The 24,148-nt window shown below is 42.9% G+C and overlaps 1 protein-coding gene across 1 annotated transcript in view; it reads right to left on the bottom strand.

The window, feature by feature from the left end:
* The window catches only part of LOC149450999 (uncharacterized), an 85,402-nt gene that overhangs the window by 27,392 nt on the left and 33,862 nt on the right, over positions 1 to 24,148 (bottom strand). The window contains exons 8-12 of the mRNA XM_089691148.1: positions 19,166 to 19,312; positions 15,580 to 15,733; positions 8,000 to 8,153; positions 5,218 to 5,279; positions 2,135 to 2,226 (exon numbers count right to left, since the gene is read on the bottom strand). Of these exons, the coding sequence (XP_089547274.1) occupies positions 2,135 to 2,226; positions 5,218 to 5,279; positions 8,000 to 8,153; positions 15,580 to 15,733; positions 19,166 to 19,312 (609 nt within the window). The remainder of the gene's footprint in view (positions 1 to 2,134; positions 2,227 to 5,217; positions 5,280 to 7,999; positions 8,154 to 15,579; positions 15,734 to 19,165; positions 19,313 to 24,148) is intronic.

Below are 24,148 nucleotides of genomic sequence, written 5' to 3'. Positions count from 1 at the left end.
ACTGCCCTGTTAGGAGAACCCCATATTTACAGTGAAGGAGATAAGTATTTGATCCTCTGCTGATTTTTTTGCATCATTTGTTAGACATGCATTTCTTTTGAATTTTTTGTTGCTATTCTGTCTCTGTGTTATAATACATCGAACATTCGATTTGTAGACTGATCATTTCTTTGTGAGTGGGAAAACATTTAAAATCAACAGGGGATCAAATACGCATTTCCTTCACTGTAAATAAATTACATCAATTTACTAAAGCCTTATAAATGGAGTATTATAAATCCCAGGCATCATTTGCCAATTGTACGACTCTTTATTTAGCAGAATATCAACAGATCTGAACATATAGCAGTTATTGAAATGTGAACACCCTTTAACCACTTCCAGTCCGGACACACCAGGGCAATTTTCAGCTTTCAGTGCTATAAAACTTTGAATGACAATTGCGCGGTCATACAACACTGTACCCAAATGAATTTTTTACCATTTTTTTGACACAGATAAAGCTTTATTTTGGTGGTATTTGTTCACCGCTGGGATTTTTATTTTTTTTGCTATGTAAATGAAAATGTCCAAAAATTTAGAAAAAAAGTGTTTTTTTTTTTATAAAATTTTGCAAATAAATATTTCATCATAAATCTTGGCCAAAATTTAATCAGTTATCTTTTTAGTTAAAAAAATCCAAATTAGTTTATAACCAAAAATTATAATTTTTAAACTTTTTTTTACATTTTTATTTTATTTTATAGATTTTTTTTTTTTTTTTACATACTGTCACCCTAGCAGTACAGTGTCACCATGGTGACACTGTACTACTTGTGGGGGGTGATGAGGATTTTTTTTTTTTTTTACGCTGATTGCTTTTACACCCGTATAGGATGTAAAAGCAATGATTTCTCCTTCTCTCTGTCTGCATTCTTGCAGCCATTGAGAACTACTGTGTGAGCTGTGATTGGTCACAGCTTGTCACATGGTACAAGGCTGTTGTGAATGGCCTTGTACCTTGTGACCTTTGTGATCATTCACAGATTTCACTCGTAGTAAGCAATGATGTCACAAGTGACATCTTGCTTACTACTTTTATTCTGACTCAGATTATTGTGATAGCGATTTATCCCTTGTGAGACCTCTCTGCCTAGCCTGTATAAGCAGATATAATCACTGTGGGCAATCCTTATCAGATAGCTGAACTCACCAATACTGTGTTCATCCAGAAGTTGCTTTATTCTGTACATGTGACAACAGGATACAGCAGAATGAATGGTTTCCAGTATTATGCGGTCAAAAGATGATACTTTCTGTAGCGTACTATGCAGAATACATGTGTCCCTGTTACATGTGGACTGTTAGCTGCCTCCATGACACAGGAAGTGCTGAACTCAAGAAGAAGGGAGGAGCTTCATATACAAAGGAATTGTGTCATAGATCTCAGGGAGGTAATATAAAAAACAAATACATTACCAAATAAGACCACTGGATGGCAGCATAACTAACTATAGAAATGTCCATAGAAAATGGTACAAAAAATAAACTATATGAATTCTCATGTACATTAACATAAATATTAACTGTGTAACAGCATAACTTTGCATGTGATCACTGATAGGCCAATCAGTGATCACATGATTGGGACCTCGCACAAAGGTCCCGTCCTGTTGGTTATGTGTTATAGAAGACACTGGTAGTGATAGCAGAATTCAGACTTTACTTGTGTGGCTTAAGTTACAAACATACAGAGCACATTTTTCAGCAAACAGATTACTTCCTGAAGATGAGAGAGAAGAGGAAAGAACCAACAAGTTTTACATATATACACAACTAGTAACCTTTAGTGTATAGTGCCATCTACTGGTCAAGTGATATTAACGCACAATACTATATACAGTACATTAAAGTACATGCTGTTGCATTCCCAACACGTCCGACGATCGGTGTTTCACTGTGTCCGGAAGACACAGCGGGCACCGGATCGCGGTGCTGCGCGCTCCCAGGGAGCGCGCACAAGCAGGGTGCGGGGAGGCCATTTATAAACGGCCACCCGACCCTGCACTGCCACCGTCTGGCCGTTTATATACAACGGCCGGATGGGAGGTGGTTAAAAAAATTTAAATGATAAACCAGAAAACGTAGCACCGACCTGTCCAATTTTCGGTGTAGGCCTTAGGATAGCGCCTTGCTCAATTCTTTGCTTCATTTCCTCTATGGCCTTTTGTTTGACATCGGGGGACACTGAAAAAGAGAGGACATTTGTACTCCATAACCTGTATTGCCCCGTATAATCGTACAAAAAATGTAGCGGAACCACTGATTGATTGATTGATTGATTGATTTTATTCGTTGATGAGCAGGATGTTTTAACCGATATCAATATTGTGTACCAAAAAATCCGGTTGAACAACAGTGAAAAATGTTGACGTTTCCAATACGAACGGCCGATTTTCTATGCGATAGTGTGATGGTCATACGAAAAAAATCTATCAAGCGCTATCACGCATGAGCGGAAACAGAAGATGACTCGGATGTTTATGTCCAAGGAATCTTCGTAAACACGAACGAAAAATCCAAATGTTAAAAGTAGATCGGCCTAATGAGATCATGAAACCAGAATTCTGTGTATTATATTTTATGTATCACTATTGATGTATATAGGTCATGTAATAAACGATATTATACTCATTGCTGGTCATCGTTGTGTATATCGATCGTTCTGGGCGGCAGGGTGTTGAACGCTCGTTCTGGCCGGAAGGGCGTGGCTACAAGGTCACATGCACACCGCATCACTTCCACTTGTGCGAAAGACGCCAACACTACGTATTCCCCGATGAACGATTTTTTTAGATTGGTTAATGTGGGCCACGATTTCGACCAACGAACGAACGCCTCTCGGTTGTCGGATGACCAATCGGTTGATTTTCTAATCGTGTATTCCCACCTTAAGGATGTACTGTTGCACTGGGTCTCAACCCTCCATAGAACACATTGGGGCAGGGGCGGACTGACCATTTGGAAACTCAGGCACTGCCCGAGGGCCCGGGGTCAGTAGGGGGCCCCATGAGATGCCCCTGGTACCTTTTTCATAGGCTTTTTTGAGTTTGGACAAGGACACAGGGGCCCCATGGTCCCCTATTGCTCGGGGGGGTCAGTAGGGGGCCCCATGAGATGCCCATGGTACCTTTTTTATAGGCTTTTTGGAGTTTGGGCAAGGACACAGGGGCCCCATGATCCCCTATTGCCCGGGGGCCCCATGAGTTGTCAGTCCGCCTCTGCATTGGGGTTGATTTACTAAAACCGGAGCGTGCAAAATCTGGTGTCAGCTCTGCATAGAAACCAATCGGCTTCCAGGTTTTATTGTCAAAGCTTCACTGAACAAGCTGAAGTTAGAAGCTGATTGGCTGCCATGCTCAGCTGCACCAGATTTTGCACGCTTCTGTTTTAGTAAATCCCCCCCCCCCCCCATGGTTTCTATACACTGCACTGGTGATGGCCAAACAGCCTGAAACAACTGCATGGAGTTTATATTATCCAGCTCCAGAAAGTTTTGCCCCCTTTACGACCAGGCCATGTTTTTTTATTTAGCACTGCACTATTTTGACAATTGAGCAGTCATGCAACAATAAAATTAAATTAAGATGAAAGGAACAGGACTATAGACCAGGAGGGGGAGGAGCATGTTCTGTATCCAGGTTCAAGCAACCGTCTATACTCATGGACACTCTGCTGGGTATTGTAAGAAGTACGCACACGTCCTGCTCCACCCAATGGATCATTTTGTAAAGTTGCTATTTTTGTTTTGTTGCGTTCATAACAATATTTGTTTCGTTTATACATTTTCGACCGGATTCAAATTTTTCCTCCGGATTCGAAGTATTTGAACCACATTCAAATCAGATTCAAATAAAAAATATTGCACCGATCCAAATTCATTGTGAAGAAATGGATCTATTCTATTCAAAATTTGAATTTTGGAAGACAGTTATATTCTGTTTTATTCTATTCTGTTTTTTTTCTATTCTCTTCTATTGTATTTTCTATACTTTTCTATGGTATTCTATTATTTTATTCTGTTCTTTTTTATTCTATTCCTTTTTTTCTATTATATTCTGTTTTATTCTAATTCTTACAAATTTCAGAAGACAGTTATATTCTTTCCGCTTTATTCTATTCAATTGTTTTCTATTCTATTCTGTTTTCTTTTCTATTCTATTCTATTCTTTTCAGTACTATTTTTTATTTTCTATTCTCCTTTATTCTTTTCTATTCTCTACTTTTTTATCCTAGTCTATTCTTTTATTTTCTATTCTAATCTATTCTTTTCTATTCTATTCTTGTATTTTCTATTCTATTCTGATTTACTCTATTCTATTCTTATCGAATTTCAGAAGATGGCAATATTCTTTTCATGCTGTTCTGTTTTTTTCTATTCTATTCTTTTCTATTCTATTTTATTCTTTTCTATTCTATTCTTTTTTTATCCTATTCTATTATTTTATTTTCAATTATTTTCTATTCTAGTCTATTATTTTCTATTCTATTCCTGTATTTTCTATTCTATTGTATGCTATTCTTTTATTTTCTATTCTATTGTATGCTATTCTTTTATTTTCTATTCTATTTTATGCTATTCTTTTATATTCTATTCTATTCTGATTTACTCTATTCTATTCTTTTCAAATTTTGGAAGACTGCTATATTCTTTTTATCCTATTCTGTTCTTTCCTATTCTATTTTATTATTTTCTATCCTATTCTATTCTTTTATTTTGTGTTCTATGCTTTTCTATTCTAGTCTATTTTTCTATACTATTCCTTTATTTTCTATTCTATTTTATGCTATTGTTTTATTTTCTATTCCATTGTATTCTGATTTACTCTATTTTATTCTATTCTGTTCTTTTTTATTGTATTCTATTTTTTTTTCGAAATTGGAATTAGTCTTTGGAGGGAATCAGCAGTAGTCAGCAATATGTTTATATTTTTAATTTGTTTTCTAAATTTCATTTCATTTTCAAATAAAATTCGGACAAAATGTTGTTTTGTTATTTTGGATTCGTTTAAATTGTTGCTATTGTAATTCGGATATGTCCAAATCTCTGAATAACGAACATTTTGTCAGAATTTTGATTCAGAACGAAAAGAAACCGACTTGTCTAATAGGAACTCAATATTCTGTCATCATGCATGTGGCTGGTTTACCACGTTTAGACATCACCCATCAGATTACCTGTCATAATCTCTGCTGTGGGTGCCCGAAGTCCTCTCCGTTCTCTCACCAGTGCCAGAGGGCTGCAAAATTGACAAATCTCAGTTTCATCTTATCAACCGAATCATCAGCATATTTTTGTTTCTAATGTTTCGCATTTCCACGTTACACAGACCTTCATCTAATACCACCTCAATTACCACCTCTATGCCGACGACACCCAAATTTACCTCTCCACCCCCCACCTCACCCCCACACTCTCTGCCCGCATCGCCCACCTCCTAAACAACATATCAGACTGGATGTCGCTCCATTTCCTCAAACTTAACCTATCCAAAACCGAGCTCCTGGTCTCCCCCCCCCCCCATCCTCCCTATCACTACTAACAATGCCACCATCTCTCCCACCCCACACGTCAAAGTCCTGGGTGTCACCCTGGACTTCCACCTCTCCTTCCTACCCCACATCCAACTGCTATCTAGATCTTGCAGGCTCCACCTCCACAACATCTCCAAGATACGTACATTCCTCACCCCAGACACCACCAAACAACTCGTACCCTCCCTCATCATCTCACGCCTGGACTACTGCAACTCCCTTCTCACTGGCCTACCCAAACGAACGCTATCCCCACTCCAGTCGATCCTGAACTCAGCGGCTAGACTCATCCACCTCACCAACCGCTCCACATCTGCCTCCCCCCTCTGCCAATCCCTTCATTGGCTCCCGATTGCCCAACGCATCAAATTCAAACTGCTAACCCTGACCTACAAAGCCACTCACAATGCCGCCCCGAACTACATAAATGACCTGATACCCAAGTACTACCCTACCCGTGCCCTCCGCTCCTCACAGGACCTCCTACTCTCTAGCTCCTTGGTCTCCTCCTCCCACGCCCAATTGCAGGACTTCTCCAGGACTTCCCCCCATCCTCTGGAACTCCCTACCCCAATCCATCAGACTGTCACCTACCCTCCTCACCTTCAGGCGCACCCTGAAAACCCTCCTCTTCAGGGAAGCCTACCCCAACCTCACCTAACACCCAACCTCACCTAACAACTAACCTCCTCCACTCCTCCCACCACTCCATACCCTAGATCCTAGATTGTAAGCTCGAAAGAGCAGGGCTCTCGAACCCCTCGTGTATTGTATTGTTACTGTCTTGTCTCATGTTCTGCCCCCCTTGCTACTGTACAGCGCTGAGCATACCCATTGGCGCTATATAAATACTGTATAATAATAATAATATTGTGCCCACTGATGGAGCTATAAAGTCCTGTTGGAAGCAGACACACAAAGCCACCCAAGGTCTGCCATCACTGCAGTCTATAATAATCACAGCCAACTGATTTACATTAAGGTGGAGCCCCTGCACGCCGTGACGTCACGCTGCCGGATCACGGAGGTCCGGCGGCCATCTTTAAAATCCAGCTGGTCAGTGCACAGAGCAGATTTATGCTGCATATATCATATATACATTGTACAATTTTGCCCATGGGAATTTTCCACACTAGTACCTAAGTGTGTTCATTTGACATTTTTAATTTAACCCCTTCCAGTCCGGACACTTTCACCCCCCTTCCTGACCAGGGCAATCATTGTAAAAAAAAAATCTTCATCACCCCCCCACAAGTAGTACAGTGTCACCATGGTGACACTGTACTGGTAGGGTGACAGTATGTAAAATAAATAAATAAATAATAATAATATAAAAAAAAAAAAAAAAATTTTTTGGTTATAAACTAATTTGGGTTATTTTTGTTTTACTAAAAATATAATGGAATAAATGTTGGACAAGATTTATAATGAAATAATACTTAGTTGAAAATTTTTATTAAAAAAACACTTTTTTTCAAAATTTTTGGATTTTTTAATTTACATAGCAAAAAAAATAGATATCCCAGTGGTGAATAAATACCACCAAAATAAAGCTTTATCTGTCTCAAAAAATGCTAAAAAATTCATATGGGTACAGTGTTGTATGACCGCGCAATTGTCATTCAAAGTGTGATAGCGCTGAAAGCTGAAAATTCCCCTGGACAGGAACGGGGTGAAAGTGTCCAGACAGGAAGTGGTTAATAGTGTCGCATATTATAGATATAGTGTTTGTTGGTTGGGAACTATTATCTCACATTGGATACGGACACCATTTGTCACCATTTTGGCATTATATTCTATGTGGTATTGGTTATTTGACATTTTGACCTTTTGTATTTATATGCACTTTAGCCTCAGGCGTTTTGCATCTATATGTTTTTCATGTTTTATATTTCTGCACTACACATCTTATGATTTACATTATAAGGCAGGCATGTTAAAGTGACTTTTTTGAGGGCCACATGCAGCCCTTTCCCTGTTCAATTTCTAAGCAGGCCCTAAATAGACGGCTGTCTCAGGCCACTGATCATTGACAATCTCTGTATGCTTTGTGACTCTTTCCCTCTAGTGATATCCCAGAAGGGGCTTTCCTCATGAGAACATTGGGTAACACGGAGATGCAGGCTTTCCCAAGATGGCTACTGAGTGTGGACAATTTCTGGAACATACAGCTCCATCCTTTCACTAGTGATGAAACACAAGAATAGCAGCAAATCTGAGGACATGTAGAACAATATAATCACTGTGCCATCCTATAATGTCCACAGCACATGGCACCCTCAGCCATGACAGCTGTCCCTCTGCATTTAGTAGGGGGTGCTTCCCAGGGCCCACTTTGGAGCTATGCCCAAAAAGGTCTACAAGGGCCAAAACGCAGCTCTGCCAAGATGTTAAGAAATACATTGTACATATGATTTTTACTTACTCATTGGGTGCTTTGGAAAGTGGACACACAGGTGGTGGCGGTGGTGGTGGTGGTGGTGGCGGAGGTGGTGGAACGGACTCTGTTACCATTTTTACCTTGTCCAGTGCATTGGCCAATGCTTCTGTTTCTTTTAGTTTCTCTTCCAATGTCTTTACTAGGAAGGAGAAGAACGTCAGCTAAATCAGTGGTCTCCAAACTCTGGCCCTATGCTTGCCTTCATCTGGCCCGTGGAGCACTACTTCACCAGCTGATACCAATGATGCGATACCATTTCTTCCACTGACACTATCAATGGCACTATTCTTCCCATTGTTACCAACACTGGGCCTTCTTGCTCCCATTAAAATCAATGATGCTGGCTTGGCCATGATCTGCATTGGCCCTAAAGCCTGAAGGACAGTAAATTGGCCCTTGGCTTAGAATGTTTGGAGCCCACTGTATTAAGTTATTACATTTGCCAAAGAACTGATAGAGATATATCTTACCAAGGACTACAAGTCCTAACACCCGTATATGATGGTGAAAATTTGAAAAAATAAAGATAAAACTGCTTTATACCCAACTGCTTTCTTTTTAGCTTTGGGTAGAGTAGGAAAGAGTTACTATTCCTTTCAGATTATTATTTGTGTCTGTGGCCCGATTAGGAAGATTTCCCCTCAATTCCTGTCCCTGGGATATCTATACAAAAAGCATCGGAAGCTGCTGTCATTTGGACAGGTTCACCTTTCAGTGGACAGTTCCATTGCCTGTTTCCAGGGCATAGTGCTTGTTCGAGGGCAGATCATAGCTCTGCACAATCACACTCCATGATGTGTCTGTTCTGGGACTAGCGCCTCTTCAAGAAGCCTTGACTCTGCACAGTTAAAACTTTCCCATTAACAAGGACAAAAAAAGCCATCCCCACCTATAGTGGCATTTGGATGAACCTTTGGATTAACATACTACAATGCACTGGCATAGCGTCAGGGGTCACAAGGGTTGCAATTGTGACCCTACCCATGTTCCAAGGAATCCAGACAGCCTCCTTGTCACATTAAGCTTTACACCAGGCATCACTGATTGGCGGGTGTAACGGAACTGACCCAGACTGCGCTTGGTTACTTCCGTTAGAACACCGCTTCCCCGTCTGAACACCGACAACAGACACCACAGCCGACCATACAAGACTAGACAACACCAGTCTTGAAGTAAACCAGGAGGTAGACTAGTTTATTTGAACACAGATACAAAATATATACACTCAGGGGATAAGCCTCCCTCCCTGCATACATTTAGTAACAAGAGACACACTTATTCAAACTTCACACCAGCAGACAGTCACATCAAGAGGGAGGGCTGCTGGAGACACCCAGCCCCCCACTAAGCTAATACACATAAACACCTACATCCCATAATAGTTTGCTCCCAAACCAGACAGACAATAGAACAATGGGATGCAGCCATAACAAAGCCCACACAATATTAGGACAGATCACCCTGTACCCCTAACAGGCACAAAGTAACTTACACATGATAGGGATATGGGGAGCTGAGACAGGGTGCTGGGTGAGCTGGGTTCCATGGGCCCCCCACCCAAAGTGACTCCCGTCACAGCGGGTCGTGGTCTCGCCATGTAGGAGCCATTCTGCCCAGCAGCCATCACCGCCGCCGCCATTATTTTCTCAGAGCCATCAGCAGGAGGTAGGACAGCTCTAGATGGAGGACAGGGGCTGCCCGAGTTAACAAGCAGGTGATTGGTTGTTAGGATGCAGGGGGGTCCTAGCAACCAATCACCAGCTTGCAGCTCTCGTCCTCTGTCCAGATCCACGGTGCCTCCCGCCCTTCATGCTGCCGGTGTAAGGTAAGTGTTCCCCTTTACATCAGGGTCTGCAGAGTTCCCCTTTACATCAGCGTCTGCAGAGTTCCCCTTTACATCAGAGTCTGCAGAGTACACTGTAAGGGGGAACCCTATTTTTGTTAATATAAGGGGAACTCTAATGTAAGGGCTGGAAAGGTTCCCACTGTGTGACCATAATAAAGGGCCCTACTACTGGAGTAAAGGGAGTGGGAAGGACCCTAGGCTCAGGTCAGGGAGGCCCTTCGCGGTTTATTGCCGCAGAAGGTTCTAGTTATGTCTGTGCTACAATTTTTTTTAATACATAAATAACTTTCTTTTTTATTGTTTGAGAAAAGTGTCTAGTCCAGCCATTCTCAGAAGGGTTCCATGCAACCCCAGGGTTCCTGCAGAAACTGCTAGGGGTTCCTTAACTTGTGGCTGACTGACCTCTTATTCAGGGGCGGACTGACAACTCATGGGCCCCTTGGGCAATAGGGGATCATGGGGCCCCTGTGTCCTTGCCCAAACTCAAAAAAGCCTATGAAAAAGGTACCAGAGGCATCTCATGGGGCCCCCTACTGACCCCGGGCCCTCGGGCAGTACCCGAGTTTCCAAATGGTCAGTCCATCCCTGCTCCTATTTGATGACTGCGCCAAAGCCAGCGCCATGATGCCAATCATCTTTTTAGCTCCCTGTAAGGGTGGCATTCTTCCAACTGACCACCATAAGCAGTGTTTTTCCCTTTGACCCTCAATGAATTGGTTTTAGTAAGGGTTCCCCAAGACCTGAAAACTATTTTAAGAATTTCACTGGGGTAAAAATGTTGAGAAAGGCTACTCTAGTCTGTCCTCTAGAACCAGTTTTTGCCTGAGAGTAGAGCTGGCCATATATCAGTAGAATTTCTCATTTTCAGAACATTTGTTTGATCTTCCATTATTCAGTGGGGTCAGACTAGTAATCATTTTTGAATGTAGCAAAAATTTGAAAGAGCCGGATTGAAAGTTTTTCTTGAACAAACAAAATTCTGTTATTGAGCTTTTTGTTTGGAAAAAATAGTACATAATTGTATGTAATCTACATGTTATAGACACAAAGGGAACTTGTTTAATTCATTTGGGATTCCATTCAAGTAGCAGGTCTGGATGGAAATTTAAGGGGTTTTATACAACATTTTTTGACTTGATGACGGCAAAATTGAATGTTCTGACTAATTATTTTTTCATTATTTCTGTACAAACGTTCTATCAAAATTCGACTGGTGTATGGCCAGTTTAACCCATTCGTTTACTAACTGTAGACTAGAATGAGCACATAATTTCCAGGACCATCCTACCTAGGTGATAAAATTAATTTGCAATATTAACCACTTCCAGTCCGGACACTTTTACCCCCTTCCTGTGCAGGCCAATTTTTAGCTTTCAGCGCTATCACATTTTGAATAACAATTGCGCGGTCATGCAACACTGTACCCATATGAATTTTTTAGCATTTTTTTGAGACAGATAAAGATTTATTTTGGTGGTATTTATTCACCACTGGGATTTTTATTTTTTTTGCTATGTAAATGAAAATGTCCAAAAAAGTGTTTTTCTTATAAAATTTTGCAAATAAATAATATTTCATCATAAATCTTGGCCAAAATTTATTCCGTTATCATTTTTAGTAAAAAAAAAATAACCCAAATTAGTTTATAACCAAAAATTATAATTTTTAAACTTTTTTTTACATTTTTATTTTATTTTTTATATTATTATTTATGGGTTTTTTTTACATACTGTCACCCTAGCAGTACACTGTACTACTTGTGGGGGGTGATGAAGATTTTTTTTTTTTTTTACACTGATTGCTTTTACACCCATAAAGGATGTAAACGCAATCATTTCTCCTTCTATCTGGCTGCATTCTTGCAGCCATTGAGAACTACTGTGTGAGCTGTGATTGGTCACAGCTTGTCACATGGTACAAGGCTATTGTGAATAGCCTTGTACCATGTGACCTCTGTGATCATTCACAGATTTTACACATAGTAAGCAATGATGTCAGAAGTGACATCTTGCTTACTACTCTGCATGTGATCACTGATTGGCCAATCAGTGATCACATGATCGGGACCTCGCACAGAGGTCCCGTCTGACGATCGGTGTTCCATTGTGTCCGGAGGACACAGCGGGCATTGGATCGCGGTGCTGTGCGCTCCCAGGGAGCGCACACAAGCAGGGGGCGGGGAGGCCATTTATAAACAGCCCCCGACCCTGCACTGCCACCATCCGGCCGTTTATATACAATGGCCGGACGGGAGGTGGTTAATATTCATGCAATCTTAATGCTGGAAATGTCTTGAAAGACAAAACGATTAGCTGCTGACAGAAATTCTAGTGTTCCAGGGACATTCCTGGTGTCACTGTTGGCTGTTTGAGTCCTCATGTAGCACTACCCTCTACAGTGCCGCTGGTTTTCGGTCCCCCTTATTTCCTGCACAGCCAGGCTACACGTATTTTCCCCACACAAGAAACAGTCCATGGGCTTGGTTTTTAGAACTTATTAGGGAATTTACCTTGGATAGGGTTAAGGGATTATGGGATGCCCAAATTGATCGAAGAATAACAAGAATGAGGACAATTTCCTTCTCTAGAATACTGCAAAATGACAGACTCTTCACTGTATTCCAGCCAAAAGCACAACAGTCTTTAACAAAGTAATCCCCTCTTAGGAATATGGTGACAACTTGTAGGAGCTCTGGGTATCCTTTGTCAACAAAATATCAGCCCATGTGGCTATGGTATCTGATTCCAGGGCAAGAGATTGGGTAAGCACTAAACTGTATAATGACAGACTTTTGACTGCGTTCCAGGTGGAACCACGACAGTCTTTAGCAAAGTAATTCCCTCTTAGGAATTCGGTGCCCCCTGAATGGGTTTTCAGCAAAGTAACAACTAGTAGGAGCTCTGGGTCCCCTGTCTGAACAAAATACAAGCTCACCAGGCTATGCTATCTGATCCCAGGGCAAGAAATTGGGTAAGCACTAAACTATCCCCTGGAGACTTGCCAAGACCTTGCATCCAGTAGACCTCTTCTTTATAGGCCCTGGGGGTGTAGAGGTACTCACACGGTCCTTGTCCTACAGCTGTGGATAGAACTGCTTTCAGACCTTCCTCTGGGCTGGTCCTTTTCCCGGATAACAGGCTGTCCTTCCGCGGTGGACTGCAGGGCATTGGAGCTCTCTCCTTCAGCTTTCCTCCTTCCTCCAACCTCCAGCAGACTCCAAAGGCAGAACCTCCCCCCTTCTCTTGCCCCCCCCCCAGGCTTCACAGCAGCACTTCAATCCTCCATCTTCCACCTGACTCCCCTGCTGGCCAAGCTTTGTCATATTTATGGGCCAGTCTGACACACTGCCAGGACTCCTGCCTGGAATTGGAAGGACTCCCATAAATATGCAGATCAGCCCCTCTTCACCTCTGCCTACTGACTTTTAGAAGCTTCTCAAAGCTTCTGGAACAGGGGGAGGACTGACCTGTAGAGCCCTACAGCTTAAGCTGAAGTAACCCTCTCACTCGCACCCAAGCTTCTAGCAAGCCTCTAACTACACTTAATAAAGTATGTACACTAGAGGGCGCTACACTCAGGTAAATTACAAAATTGAGGACCCAATGTGATGACACTGATATTTGCACATCTATTTGAAACTGGATATGTGGCAGCATACATTTGTGCAGCAAATGTTAAAGATCCTGCCAGCCACAATACTGTATTGGGCTTCTTTTTCAAGGCAACAATGCTAATGCCTAATACATACGATGAGAAAATTGGACAAATGATCGTCCATTTTTTTTTCAGGCTCTCGAAAGCTGTGTACTAAAGAACAGATTATCGAACGATCGCTCCAAATGCATTTTTTTCACCCTATTTTCTCATTGTGTGTACCAGGCATAGATCACTGCCTTGCAGTGCAGCAGCATTGTGACCCTTTTGTGCAAGCTCCATTAATTGGACTACTGGACACCATGTAGTTAGCGAATGTCAATTAGTTCCCCATCTGCCTCCAGATAGAAATACTGCATAGGAACATGGGACTTTAGTCGTTTAGTGTGTAGCAACGTCACAGACAGTGATAATGCACTGCACATTCTTCCCAATTACAGCCCCGGCCTTGCAGATATGGAAGCTCTCTTACAGCAGTCACATGACCACAGAAAGAAGGCCAAAAAATGTAATAATAAATGTGAAACATACCATATTATTAGGATCTGCCTCCACAATACCCTACATGATTGTCAAGCAGGGTTTACATCTATTTTAACTTTTGTTCATTGAGAGACTTCCATTGGAATTCACTCACAGCGGTGGTCATTACTAGACTTTCACACACAGGAATAGTCCATTAATGCCCCAGTACTTCAATGATAGTGCTTGTAGTGCTGTTGTCTACAGTGTCTAGGCCACATCCTACCTTTTGATCCAAGAGTAGGTGCTTCTATGAACATTCTGATAAAGTGGAAATTCTGGTAAGAACACTCTGAATCTCATAATATATGTGGTCTGATGGGCCATTCACCATTCATTAAACCTGTTGCTGTAATACCACAAATTTCTCTCTGGCCACTTTGTTTTCTGTATTCGGAAGCACCAACTGGCAGAAGCCTTTACATGCACTATATTGCCAAAACTATTGGTCGGCCTGCCTTTACACGCACATGAACTTTAATGTCATCCCAGTCTTAGTCCGTAGGGTTCAATATTGAGTTGGCCCACCCTTTGCAGCTATAACAGCTTCAACTCTTCTGGGAAGGCTGTCCACAAGGTTTAGGAGGGTGTCTATGGGAAGGTTTGACCATTTTTCCAGGGTGCATTTGTGAGATCAGGCACTGATGTCGGGGGAGGAGGCCTGGCTCGCAGTTTCTGCTCTAATTTATCCCTGTGCAGGCCAGTCCAGTTCCTCCACCCCAAACTCACTCATCCATGTCTTTATGGACCTTGCTTTGTGCACTGGTGTGCAGTCATGTTGGAACAGGAAGGGGCCATCCCCAAACTCTTCCCACAAAGTTGGGAGCATGAAATTGTCCAAAATGTCTTGGTATGTTGACGCCTTAAGAGTTCCCTTAACTGGAACTAAGGGGCCAAGCCCAACCCCTGAAAAACAACCCCGCACCATAATCCCCCTCCAGCAAATTTTACACTTGGCACAATGCAGTCAAGCAAGTACCATTCTCCTGGAAACCGCCAAACCCAGACACGTCCATCTGATGCAATGCCAAGCTGCAGTTTCTAAAGCGAGCAAAATCCTCTCTTGTATTAGGAGAGTTATAGACTCCAGAGTATGCGCTGACCCCGCTCTGTCATTTTATGTGGCCTACCACTTTGTGGCTGAGTTGCTGATGTTCCCAGTTGCTTCCACTTTGTTATAATACCACTAACAGTTGACTGTGGGATATTTATTAGCAATTAAATGTCACGGATGGACTTATTGCACAGGTGACCACCTATCACAGGACCACGCTTGGAGTCACTGAGCTCCTGAGAACGACCCATTCTTTCACAAATGTTTGTAGAAGCAGTCTGCATGCCCAGGTGCTTGATTTCATAAAACTGTGGCAATGGAGGTGATTGGAACACTTGCATCCAATGATTTGGAGGGGTGTCCTAATACCTTTGGCAATATAGTGTATATTTCATGGCATGGTCTAGCCTTGTGGACATGTCAGCCAGTGTGCTTTGTAGGCCAAGACATCTGTTTTCTCCCAACCTTCCACTGCCAAGGATAACGTACCCTTTTCTTGTAAGTCCAAACACTTCTCTTGCTCTACCTTCAGCTGTTCTTCTAATTGATTTTTCTGCAGATTTGCTGTGTTCAGTTCTTCTTTGATCACAAGAATTTCTCCCTGTGAAGGTCTTTCTGCCAGCTGCAGTTCTAGACTCTTCACCTGCAGACAAAGAGCAATAATTCAATATAGACAGTCTCCCTAATCTGTTCCAGCAATGAAAATGATGGGAAAAGGTGGAAAAGAAATAGAGCTAGATACACTGTAGAGGTAAACATTCCAGAAGGGCATTCATCAGTCTACAAGCCATCCTTGGCTACTAGTGCTCTGCTAAGTGTCTTCTATCCATTCAGGGTCCAATTCACCCACAGCCACACTTACTGGTCCCAGATTCAGTAATGATGGGGTAAGGATTAAGGACCACAATATCAGGCAATCTCACTATTCCAGGGGACTTTACCTAGCTCCAACCATCTTACAGTTGCAAGAAAAAGTATGTGAACCCCTTGGGATTACGTGGAGTTTTGCATGAATTGGGCATAAAATGTACTCTGAACGTCATCTAAGTCACAGCAATAGAAGAACACAGTCTGCTGAACATAATACTACACAAACATTAGATGTTGCCATGGTTTAATTGCACATAACATATAAACATTCACAGTGCAGGGAGGAAAAAGTATGTGAGGCCCTAGCTTAATGACTTCTCCCAGAGCTAATTGGAGCCAGGAGTGAGCCAACCTTGACTCCAATCAGTGTGATGATATTGGATGTGTTGCTGACAGCTGTCCTGCCCTTAAAAAACACACACCTGTTTTTGGTTTACTGGTTTCAAGAAGCACTGATGTGAACCATGCCTCGCAGAAAAGAGCTCTCAGAAGACCTACGATCAAGAATTGTTGACTTGCATGAAGCTGGAAAGGGTTACAAAAGTATCTCCAAAAGCCTTGATGTTCATGTGTCCACGGTAAGACAGACTGTCTACAAATGGAGAAAGTTTAGCACTGTTGCTACTCTCCCTAGGCGTGGTCATCCTGTAAAAATGACTGCAAGAGCACAGCGCAGAATGCTGCATGAGAAGCATCCCAGAGTGTCAGCTAAAGACTTACAGAAATCTCTGGCACATGCTAACATTTTTGTTGACACATCTACAATAAGGAAAACATTAAACAAGAATGGAGTACATGGGAGGACACCACAGAGGAAGCCATTGCTGTCCAAAAAGAATATTGCAGCACGTTTTGAAGTTTGCAAAAGAGCACCTGGATGTTCCACAGCACTACTGGCAAAATATACTGTGGACAGATGAAACCAAGATTGAGTTGTTTGGGAAGAACACACAACACTATGTGTGGAGAAAAAAAGGCACAGCACACCAACATCAAAACCTCATCCCCACTGTAAAACATGGCGGAGGGAGCATCATGGTTTGGGGCTGCTTTGCTGCCTCAGGGCCTGGACGGATTGTTGTCATTGATGGGAAAATGAATTCCAGAGTTTATCAAGACATTTTGCAGGAAAATGTACGACCATCTGAAGCTCCGCAGAGGATGGGTGATGCAAAAGGACAATGACCCAAAGCATACAAGTAATTCAACAAAACAATGGCTGCAACAGCACAGAATACGCCTTCTGGAGTGGCCCAGTCAGAGTCCTGACCTCAACCCGATTGAAATGCTGTGGCATGACCTTAAGAGAGCGATTCACACCAGACATCCCAAGAATATTGCTACACTGAAACAGTTTTGTGAAGAGGAGTGGTCCAAAATTACTCCAGGTCTGATCTGCAACTACAGGAAACGTTTGGTTGAGGTTATTGCTGCCAAAGAAGGGTCAACCAATTATTAAGTCCAAAGGTTCACATACTTTTTCCTCCCTGCACTGTGAATGTTTACATGTTATGTGCAATTAAACCATGGCAACATCTAATGTTTGTGTAGTATTAATTTCAGCAGACTGTGTTCTTCTATTGTTGTGACTTAGATGATGTTCAGAGCACATTTTATGCCCAATTCATGCAAAACTCCACTTAATCCCAGGGGGTTCACATACTTTTTCTTGCAACTGTATATCAGGCAGATGTTCAGTACCACAAACAGTTCATTTATTGCAGAGTGGTTTTAACATTAGGAAGACATATGCATGGGTTCTTTGTGAAAACCATCTTTGTACTGGAGTGTACTAGACAAACAAGGCAATTCCCTTTCCTGGGTAGTTAGGACTCAGCATGGGTAAGTATGGCATAGCATTTAGCTGTATGTCATAGCCACCCATCTCTTTAGACCAAGGCATCCAAAATTCCATCTTAAACCCCTGAGAAGAACAAACCAAATCAAGTGGCACTCCCCTTAGGCACCTTCAAGTCAAAGTAGGCTGCCTGGGTTTCACATCTTAGAGTTTTAAATATCCTTCAAAGAAACAGTTTGGAGGAGACTGTGTTGCAATCAGCTCAAGTTTTCTTAACTTCTAGGGGCTCTCATGAGATTGGCTGAGGGGGAGCCTGCAAGAGACTACATTCTCTTTGTAATTACCAATTCCAGAGAAAAAAGGACAGACTCTTTTCCTAAATCATTTGGCAGGCTCGGCTCTCAACAAAAAAGAATCCTTCAGGATCCTTAATGTGTTCAATGCATGTAAAGGATGAGCCCAAAATTGTGAGTCTTGACCACACCAGTCTCAGTTTGATAAGGAGATACATAGAATCAGGTAAGTCCGTCATGAAGAAGACTGCACTGATAAGTTTGCACTGCTTAGGGCAAAATAGCCAAAGCTGTGGTCAATAGCTCTGGACTTTGTACATAATTTCCATTAAAAAAAGGTGCAAGCACTGTGTTAGATAGGATCGGGAGTCTGGCCATTTTTTCATAGCCTGAGGCAAACTTTACCTTCTTGGTCCTTAACTAACCCTAAGTGGTTAGTTTAATGTAAGGGACACTTCACAAAACCTGATTTTTTTTTGTGTTTGGTAGATACTGGAGAACCCCTGGCAGTATCTGGGTAATTTTCTAAGTGGGTACACCTTCTGGATTCATTTATTTTATATTATGTATGAGAATGTAACATGAGGATGTGGAGCATGCAAACAATGGTACTTCCTAAAACCCCCAGGTGTACAGGAAAAGAACTGGGAATTATGGCTAGGAGATGTTGGAGTATCTAAGACAGACATTGTCACCTTGGGTTCCTCCAGGGGTTGCTAGGGGTACCTTGAGCTGTGTCTGATTGACTTCACATTTTGATGGTGCATTAATTGTTCCAGGGCCAAATCAGTAGCATGACACAAATTATCTTTTTATCTGTCTGAAACAGTAGAATTCTGATCACCATTTTAAAAGGAGTCACATTCCTTCCACATTGGTCACCAATGTAAGACAAATTTTTGACTTTCTCAAAACATATTGGTTTTACCAGGGGTTCTCCAAGACCTAAAATTCTGATCTAAGATGTATAAGAACCCTGGATCTGACTTAGCCCACAAGGCTTCACCTATAACTAAAATATTAATTTTGAGTGTAATGTTTTTAGGTTGATCTTTTTTTAATGAAAACTTGAAAACAGTGAACAGCCATGATCTCAGCACTTGTCATGTCTCACCTGTGTCTGTAGCTCTGCTTTGGTTTCTTCCAGAGTTGTGGTCAGTGTACGGACATCCTCCAGAGCTTTTATAAGCATCTCGCTAGGTTCCAAGTTCTGCATCAGTATCATGCTCTGCCTGGAGACTGCCCGCTTCTCCTTTAGCATCTGAGGACAAAAACATAGAGAATTTCAATGATGCTTCACCTGTGGACAGCACTGACTAGGAGATCCACTTTTAAGCAGGTGCTTCCTAAATGTTCTTTGTGTTAAAAGATTTTATCTTGCTATCTTTTATGTTCTGGGTTTAAAAGCCACTTGCTACAATGTAGGTTTGACCCAGGGGCGGACTGACCATTTGGAAATTCGGGCACTGCCCGAGGGCCCGGGGTCAGTAGGGGGCCCCATGAGATGCCCCTGGTACCTTTTTCATAGGCTTTTTTGAGTTTGGGCAAGGACACAGGGGCCCCATAATCCCCTATTGCTCGGGGGCCCCATGAGATGTCAGTCTGCCCCTGGTTTGACCTGTTGAGCTGGAGGTTCCTGAGAACGGAGGGACAACACTACTGGCCAGGTTTTCCCGCTCCTTTCAGGAAGGCTACTGCCTCCTACAGTTATACCATATAAATAGAGGCTCACTGGTGCCCTACAGAGGTCAGTTGAGATCAGTTAGGGGAAAGACTGCCAAAATGCACTGTCAGTCTGAACCACTCCTGGGAAGGGAGCCCATTCAAGGTTCCCTGTAGGGTCTGGAGCCTATGGATATTTATGGACTTACGCTACCTTAAGATGGACCTTTTCTTTATAGATTATTGTTACCTCTTGTGGATTTATTGCCGATAATGTACTCTTGCCTTGAAAAGGACTTTTCATGAACCTCGTGTCTAATGTATGACTAGCCTCATGGGGCACTATTTCAGGGCCACTAGGGAACTTTGTACAGGAAAGTCTGTGGAAGATGTTTTTTGAGAACTTTTCATGTGTTATTTTCAACTGCCTCAGTAAAAGATCTTTATTGTTCATCTAAACTGACTAGTCTGAAGTCTCTAAAGGGGTGCATGCAGGGGTGGACTGACCATTTGGAAATTCGGGCACTGCCCGAGGGCCCGGGGTCAGTAGGGGGCCCCATGAGATGCCCCTGGTACCTTTTTCATAGGCTTTTTTGAGTTTTGGAAAGGACACAGGGGCCCCATGATCCCCTATTGCCCGGGGGGCCCCATGAGATGCCCCTGGTACCTTTTCCATAGGCTTTTTTGAGTTTGGGCAAGGACACATGGGCCCCATGATCCCCTATTGCCCGGGGGCCCCATGAGTTGTCAGTCCGCCCCTGGGTGCATGTAAAGCGTATCAAAGAACAGGACCTACAAAAAGGGATTGAAGAGGTTAGATAAGATACAGTACAGAAGTCTAACAAGGAGAGAGCTATTCTAAGGAGGCTATATTGCCCCTGCTAATAACTACCATATTTGTGTCACTTGCTAAAGCAGTCAACCAGCCAGGAAACTGGTGACATGGTAGGGGTGATGGATGCTCTGGTAGTGAAGGAGTGTTATGCTTGTCCCCTTCACTAGGGACTGAACGCGTGGTACAGAGCACCTAGGGATTTGGCCTGGAGTCACAAGAGATGTAGAGGGGGGAGGAGAACAAGCATGGAGTTGTGTGTTCCTGCATCCATTAGTAACTTACAGACCGGTCACCGGGAGTGAGGTGATAGGACTGCTGAGTTGGTAGAGACTGGTACACAAGTGTGTTCCAGTTTAGAAATTCTGCACAACTGGAGGGAGAGGTATTCTCTAACAGAAGTTGTATTTGAAGTGCATTAGTGTCAACAGTGTAATTATAGTCATGGATTACAAAGTGTTAACTGTGCAAGTTATCCCGCTAAGTCTGGAGTATCGCCTTAATGTTGATTTCACATGACCATGGCTCCTGGATGTGATTCAGCCATTAGCAAGTGCTGCTACACAGTGTCCATGCTAGGGCATCGTAAAGTCTGCCCACACCCTTAATGAGCTTGATTTTTCTGTAGTATTATGACCCTTTCCATAGGTCTTTGACAATGTTGCATATCAAAGACATATTATGCACATATATGATTTCTTCTGGACAGATGTCCTCATTACTGTTACGGTTCAACTCCTCTGTCAACTACCACGTGGAGCTGAGTAGGCCTTGAAGAACACTGTTTAATGGTATATTTTTAATACAGGGGATGCATATAACTGCAGGAACCGGAGGGAGGACAACTGTACCTTTGTCCGTGAGCTAAAGAGGGCCCAGCTATAAATGCTTCTCCCAGCTGTGTAATCACATGAAATTCTGTACAGAATAAATCACCACCTCTTTCCTTCACACCATTTTACCATTTTTTTATTTGCTCTTTGAAGCTTTGGTAGTCCTGAAGGGCTAGTTTTGTACTTCCTGCCCACCTTGGCCAGCTGTTTCATGCAGACCCCCTACTCACCTCACCTGACTAGCCTTAGTACGAAGTATCAAAAAGTTTTGAGACTAGTTTAGTAGCACGCCAACAGATGGCAGCACAAGGCTGCACACACAGTCACAGGGAGCACTGACCTTCATATGTCAGTATGCCAAAAGACATCGTCCTGTGTGCAAATGGTGCTATTCTAACCACATCTGCTATTTCATCATGGACAGCAAGTTAGAACAAAGAGCAAACGTGAAATTCTGTGTGAAACCTGTACACCCAAATTTTATCACCAGTAATGATCCTCGACATGGCACGCTGACAGAGTTCTTGGTAGACTTCGATGCAGTGTTCCTTCTGCACCTCGGTTAGCAGCCTGGGGACAAACGTGGCAGCAATACAGCACATGTTCAAATCATACGTGAGTAATGCCTGGACTGTTCCATATGAAACACCGATAAAAGCAGCAATGTTGTGGATTGTTCTCTGATGATTATCATGCACAAGTACCCAAATGGTTTTTGGGGGTTGAGCTCATTGAAGGTTTTCCTGATCTCTCATCGTCTTCCAGCGATGTTCTTGCACTCTGGAAGCACACATGCCACTTAAAACACCTCAAATGACTCATTGTTAAATGTCTCTGTGGTAGATTTGCCCAGTTTTATGCAGAATTGTACATTTGGTCTCTGTTCTAACTTGATGTTCATGATGAAATAGCAGGTGTGCTAAAGCACATGGTCAGAATTGCACCAGTTGCACAGCTCCCGATGTACACAGGATGATGTCTTTTGGCACACTTATGAAGGTCGGTGCTCCCTGTGACTGTGCGTGCAGCCTTGTGCTGCCATCTGTTGGCGTGTTACAAAGCAAATCTCCAAACATTTTGATACCACCTTGTATCTTACTGAAGCCCCTTCACACCTGGCTGTTCAAAGCTTGCACATCAATGTGTGTTATTACACGCCAGGGGCGGACTGACAACTCATGGGGCCCCCGGGCAATAGGGGATCATAGGGCCCCTGTGTCCTTGCCCAAACTCAAAAAAGCCTATGAAAAAGGTACCAGGGGCATCTCATGGGGCCCCCTACTGACCCCAGGCCCTCGGGCAGTGCCCGAGTTTCCAAATGGTCAGTCCACCCCTGTTACACGCATTAATGTGCTTTGCATTAAGGCAACCATTTCATTTGAATTGACTGCCAACTCACCACAATGGACCTAAAATTAGGCCTGCACCACCACCATGAACTGTAGTGCATCAATATGCTTTGTGATGTGCTTCAACACATAGAGCACAGGTCTAGTGTATTGGGGTGCCATGCAAAAAGAAAATGAATGGCACTGCATGGCAGTATGTGGTTAGCCGCACATTGCAATAATGCATGTCACATCACACGGTTTAACACGTTACCGCAATGCATAAGTGTTAAGGGGGCCTAAGGTTTTCTGTAGATGGGCTAATGCAACATGCTTTTTATTTGCATTCTGCTTGTGTTTGAGAGCAGTCTGAGATACTTCTGAGTTCCATCTGAATTCTTTCATAGATGCATTTGATCCACAGTTGACCTCCTTCTGTCCTGCTCCAGGTCTCAATCTAAGCTGCCCTAAGGCCCTTCAAGCTGGTTTTAGGCTTTCCTATTGACATGTTTAGGTGGAAAACAGTTCTGACCAGGGGCAGACTGACAACTCATGGGGCCCCCGGGCAATAGGGGATCATGGGGCCCCTGTGTCCTTGCCCAAATTCAAAAAGGCCTATGAAAAAGGTACCAGAGGCATATCATGGGGCCACCTACTGACCCCGGGCCCTCGGGCAGTGCCCAAGTTTCCAAATGGTCAGTCCGCCCCTGGTTCTGACACATACCAAGGCCCATGTGCACAAAAGCTTACAGGTCTAGATTTATTCTTGTTGCCCCCCAAAGCCAATTGTCTGTGCCCACCCCTTCTTGTCCCCTTCAATTGGCTAACGCTGGTATTATGCTAAGGGATTGTGAATATAGGCAAAACAGCTTTGTAGGGATGAGGCTTGGGTTTGCTGCTACTGTGGAATTGTGTTGAATCCCTGGGATTCACAAGGAGTCGCAAACTTCTGGCTGAAAACCTTGCAGATTCACCAAGAGCAATGGAGAAAGGAACAACCTATACTACAGCCTCTGATCAGCTGAGTCACAACAGCCAATACATTAAGGAATGAATAGCCCAGCCACCTTCCTATAAAAGGGTGGGCTCACAGCAGAAGCATGGAAGGTATGTGTTGGAGCTGTTAGAGCCATTGATTTTGTGTGGAAAGGTATACTGTGTGTTTTGGGAGGGATTTGCAATTATCTACTTTGGTATGGGTATATGTTCCCAATGGTGGGCAGCACAGCGGCTAAATGGTTAGCACTTCCACCTGGCAGTACTAGGGTCGTTGGTTCGAATCCCCACCACGGCACCACCTGCCTGGAGTTTGCATGTCCTCCCTGTGCCTGCGTGGGTTTCCTCTGGGTACTCCAGTTTCCTCCCACACTCCAAAGACATGCTGGTAGGTGAATTGGTTCCTGTCTAAATTGGCCCTAGTATGTGTATGTATGAATGTGAGT

The sequence above is a fragment of the Staurois parvus genome, unplaced genomic scaffold, assembly GCF_062004578.1.
Source record: "Staurois parvus isolate SC_StPar_1 unplaced genomic scaffold, SC_StPar_1.0 ptg000552l, whole genome shotgun sequence".
In the NCBI taxonomy this organism is placed as follows: Eukaryota; Metazoa; Chordata; class Amphibia; order Anura; family Ranidae; genus Staurois; species Staurois parvus.
Note: the sequence above shows the minus strand (reverse complement) of the source record. Positions and strands in the feature narration are given on the sequence as shown.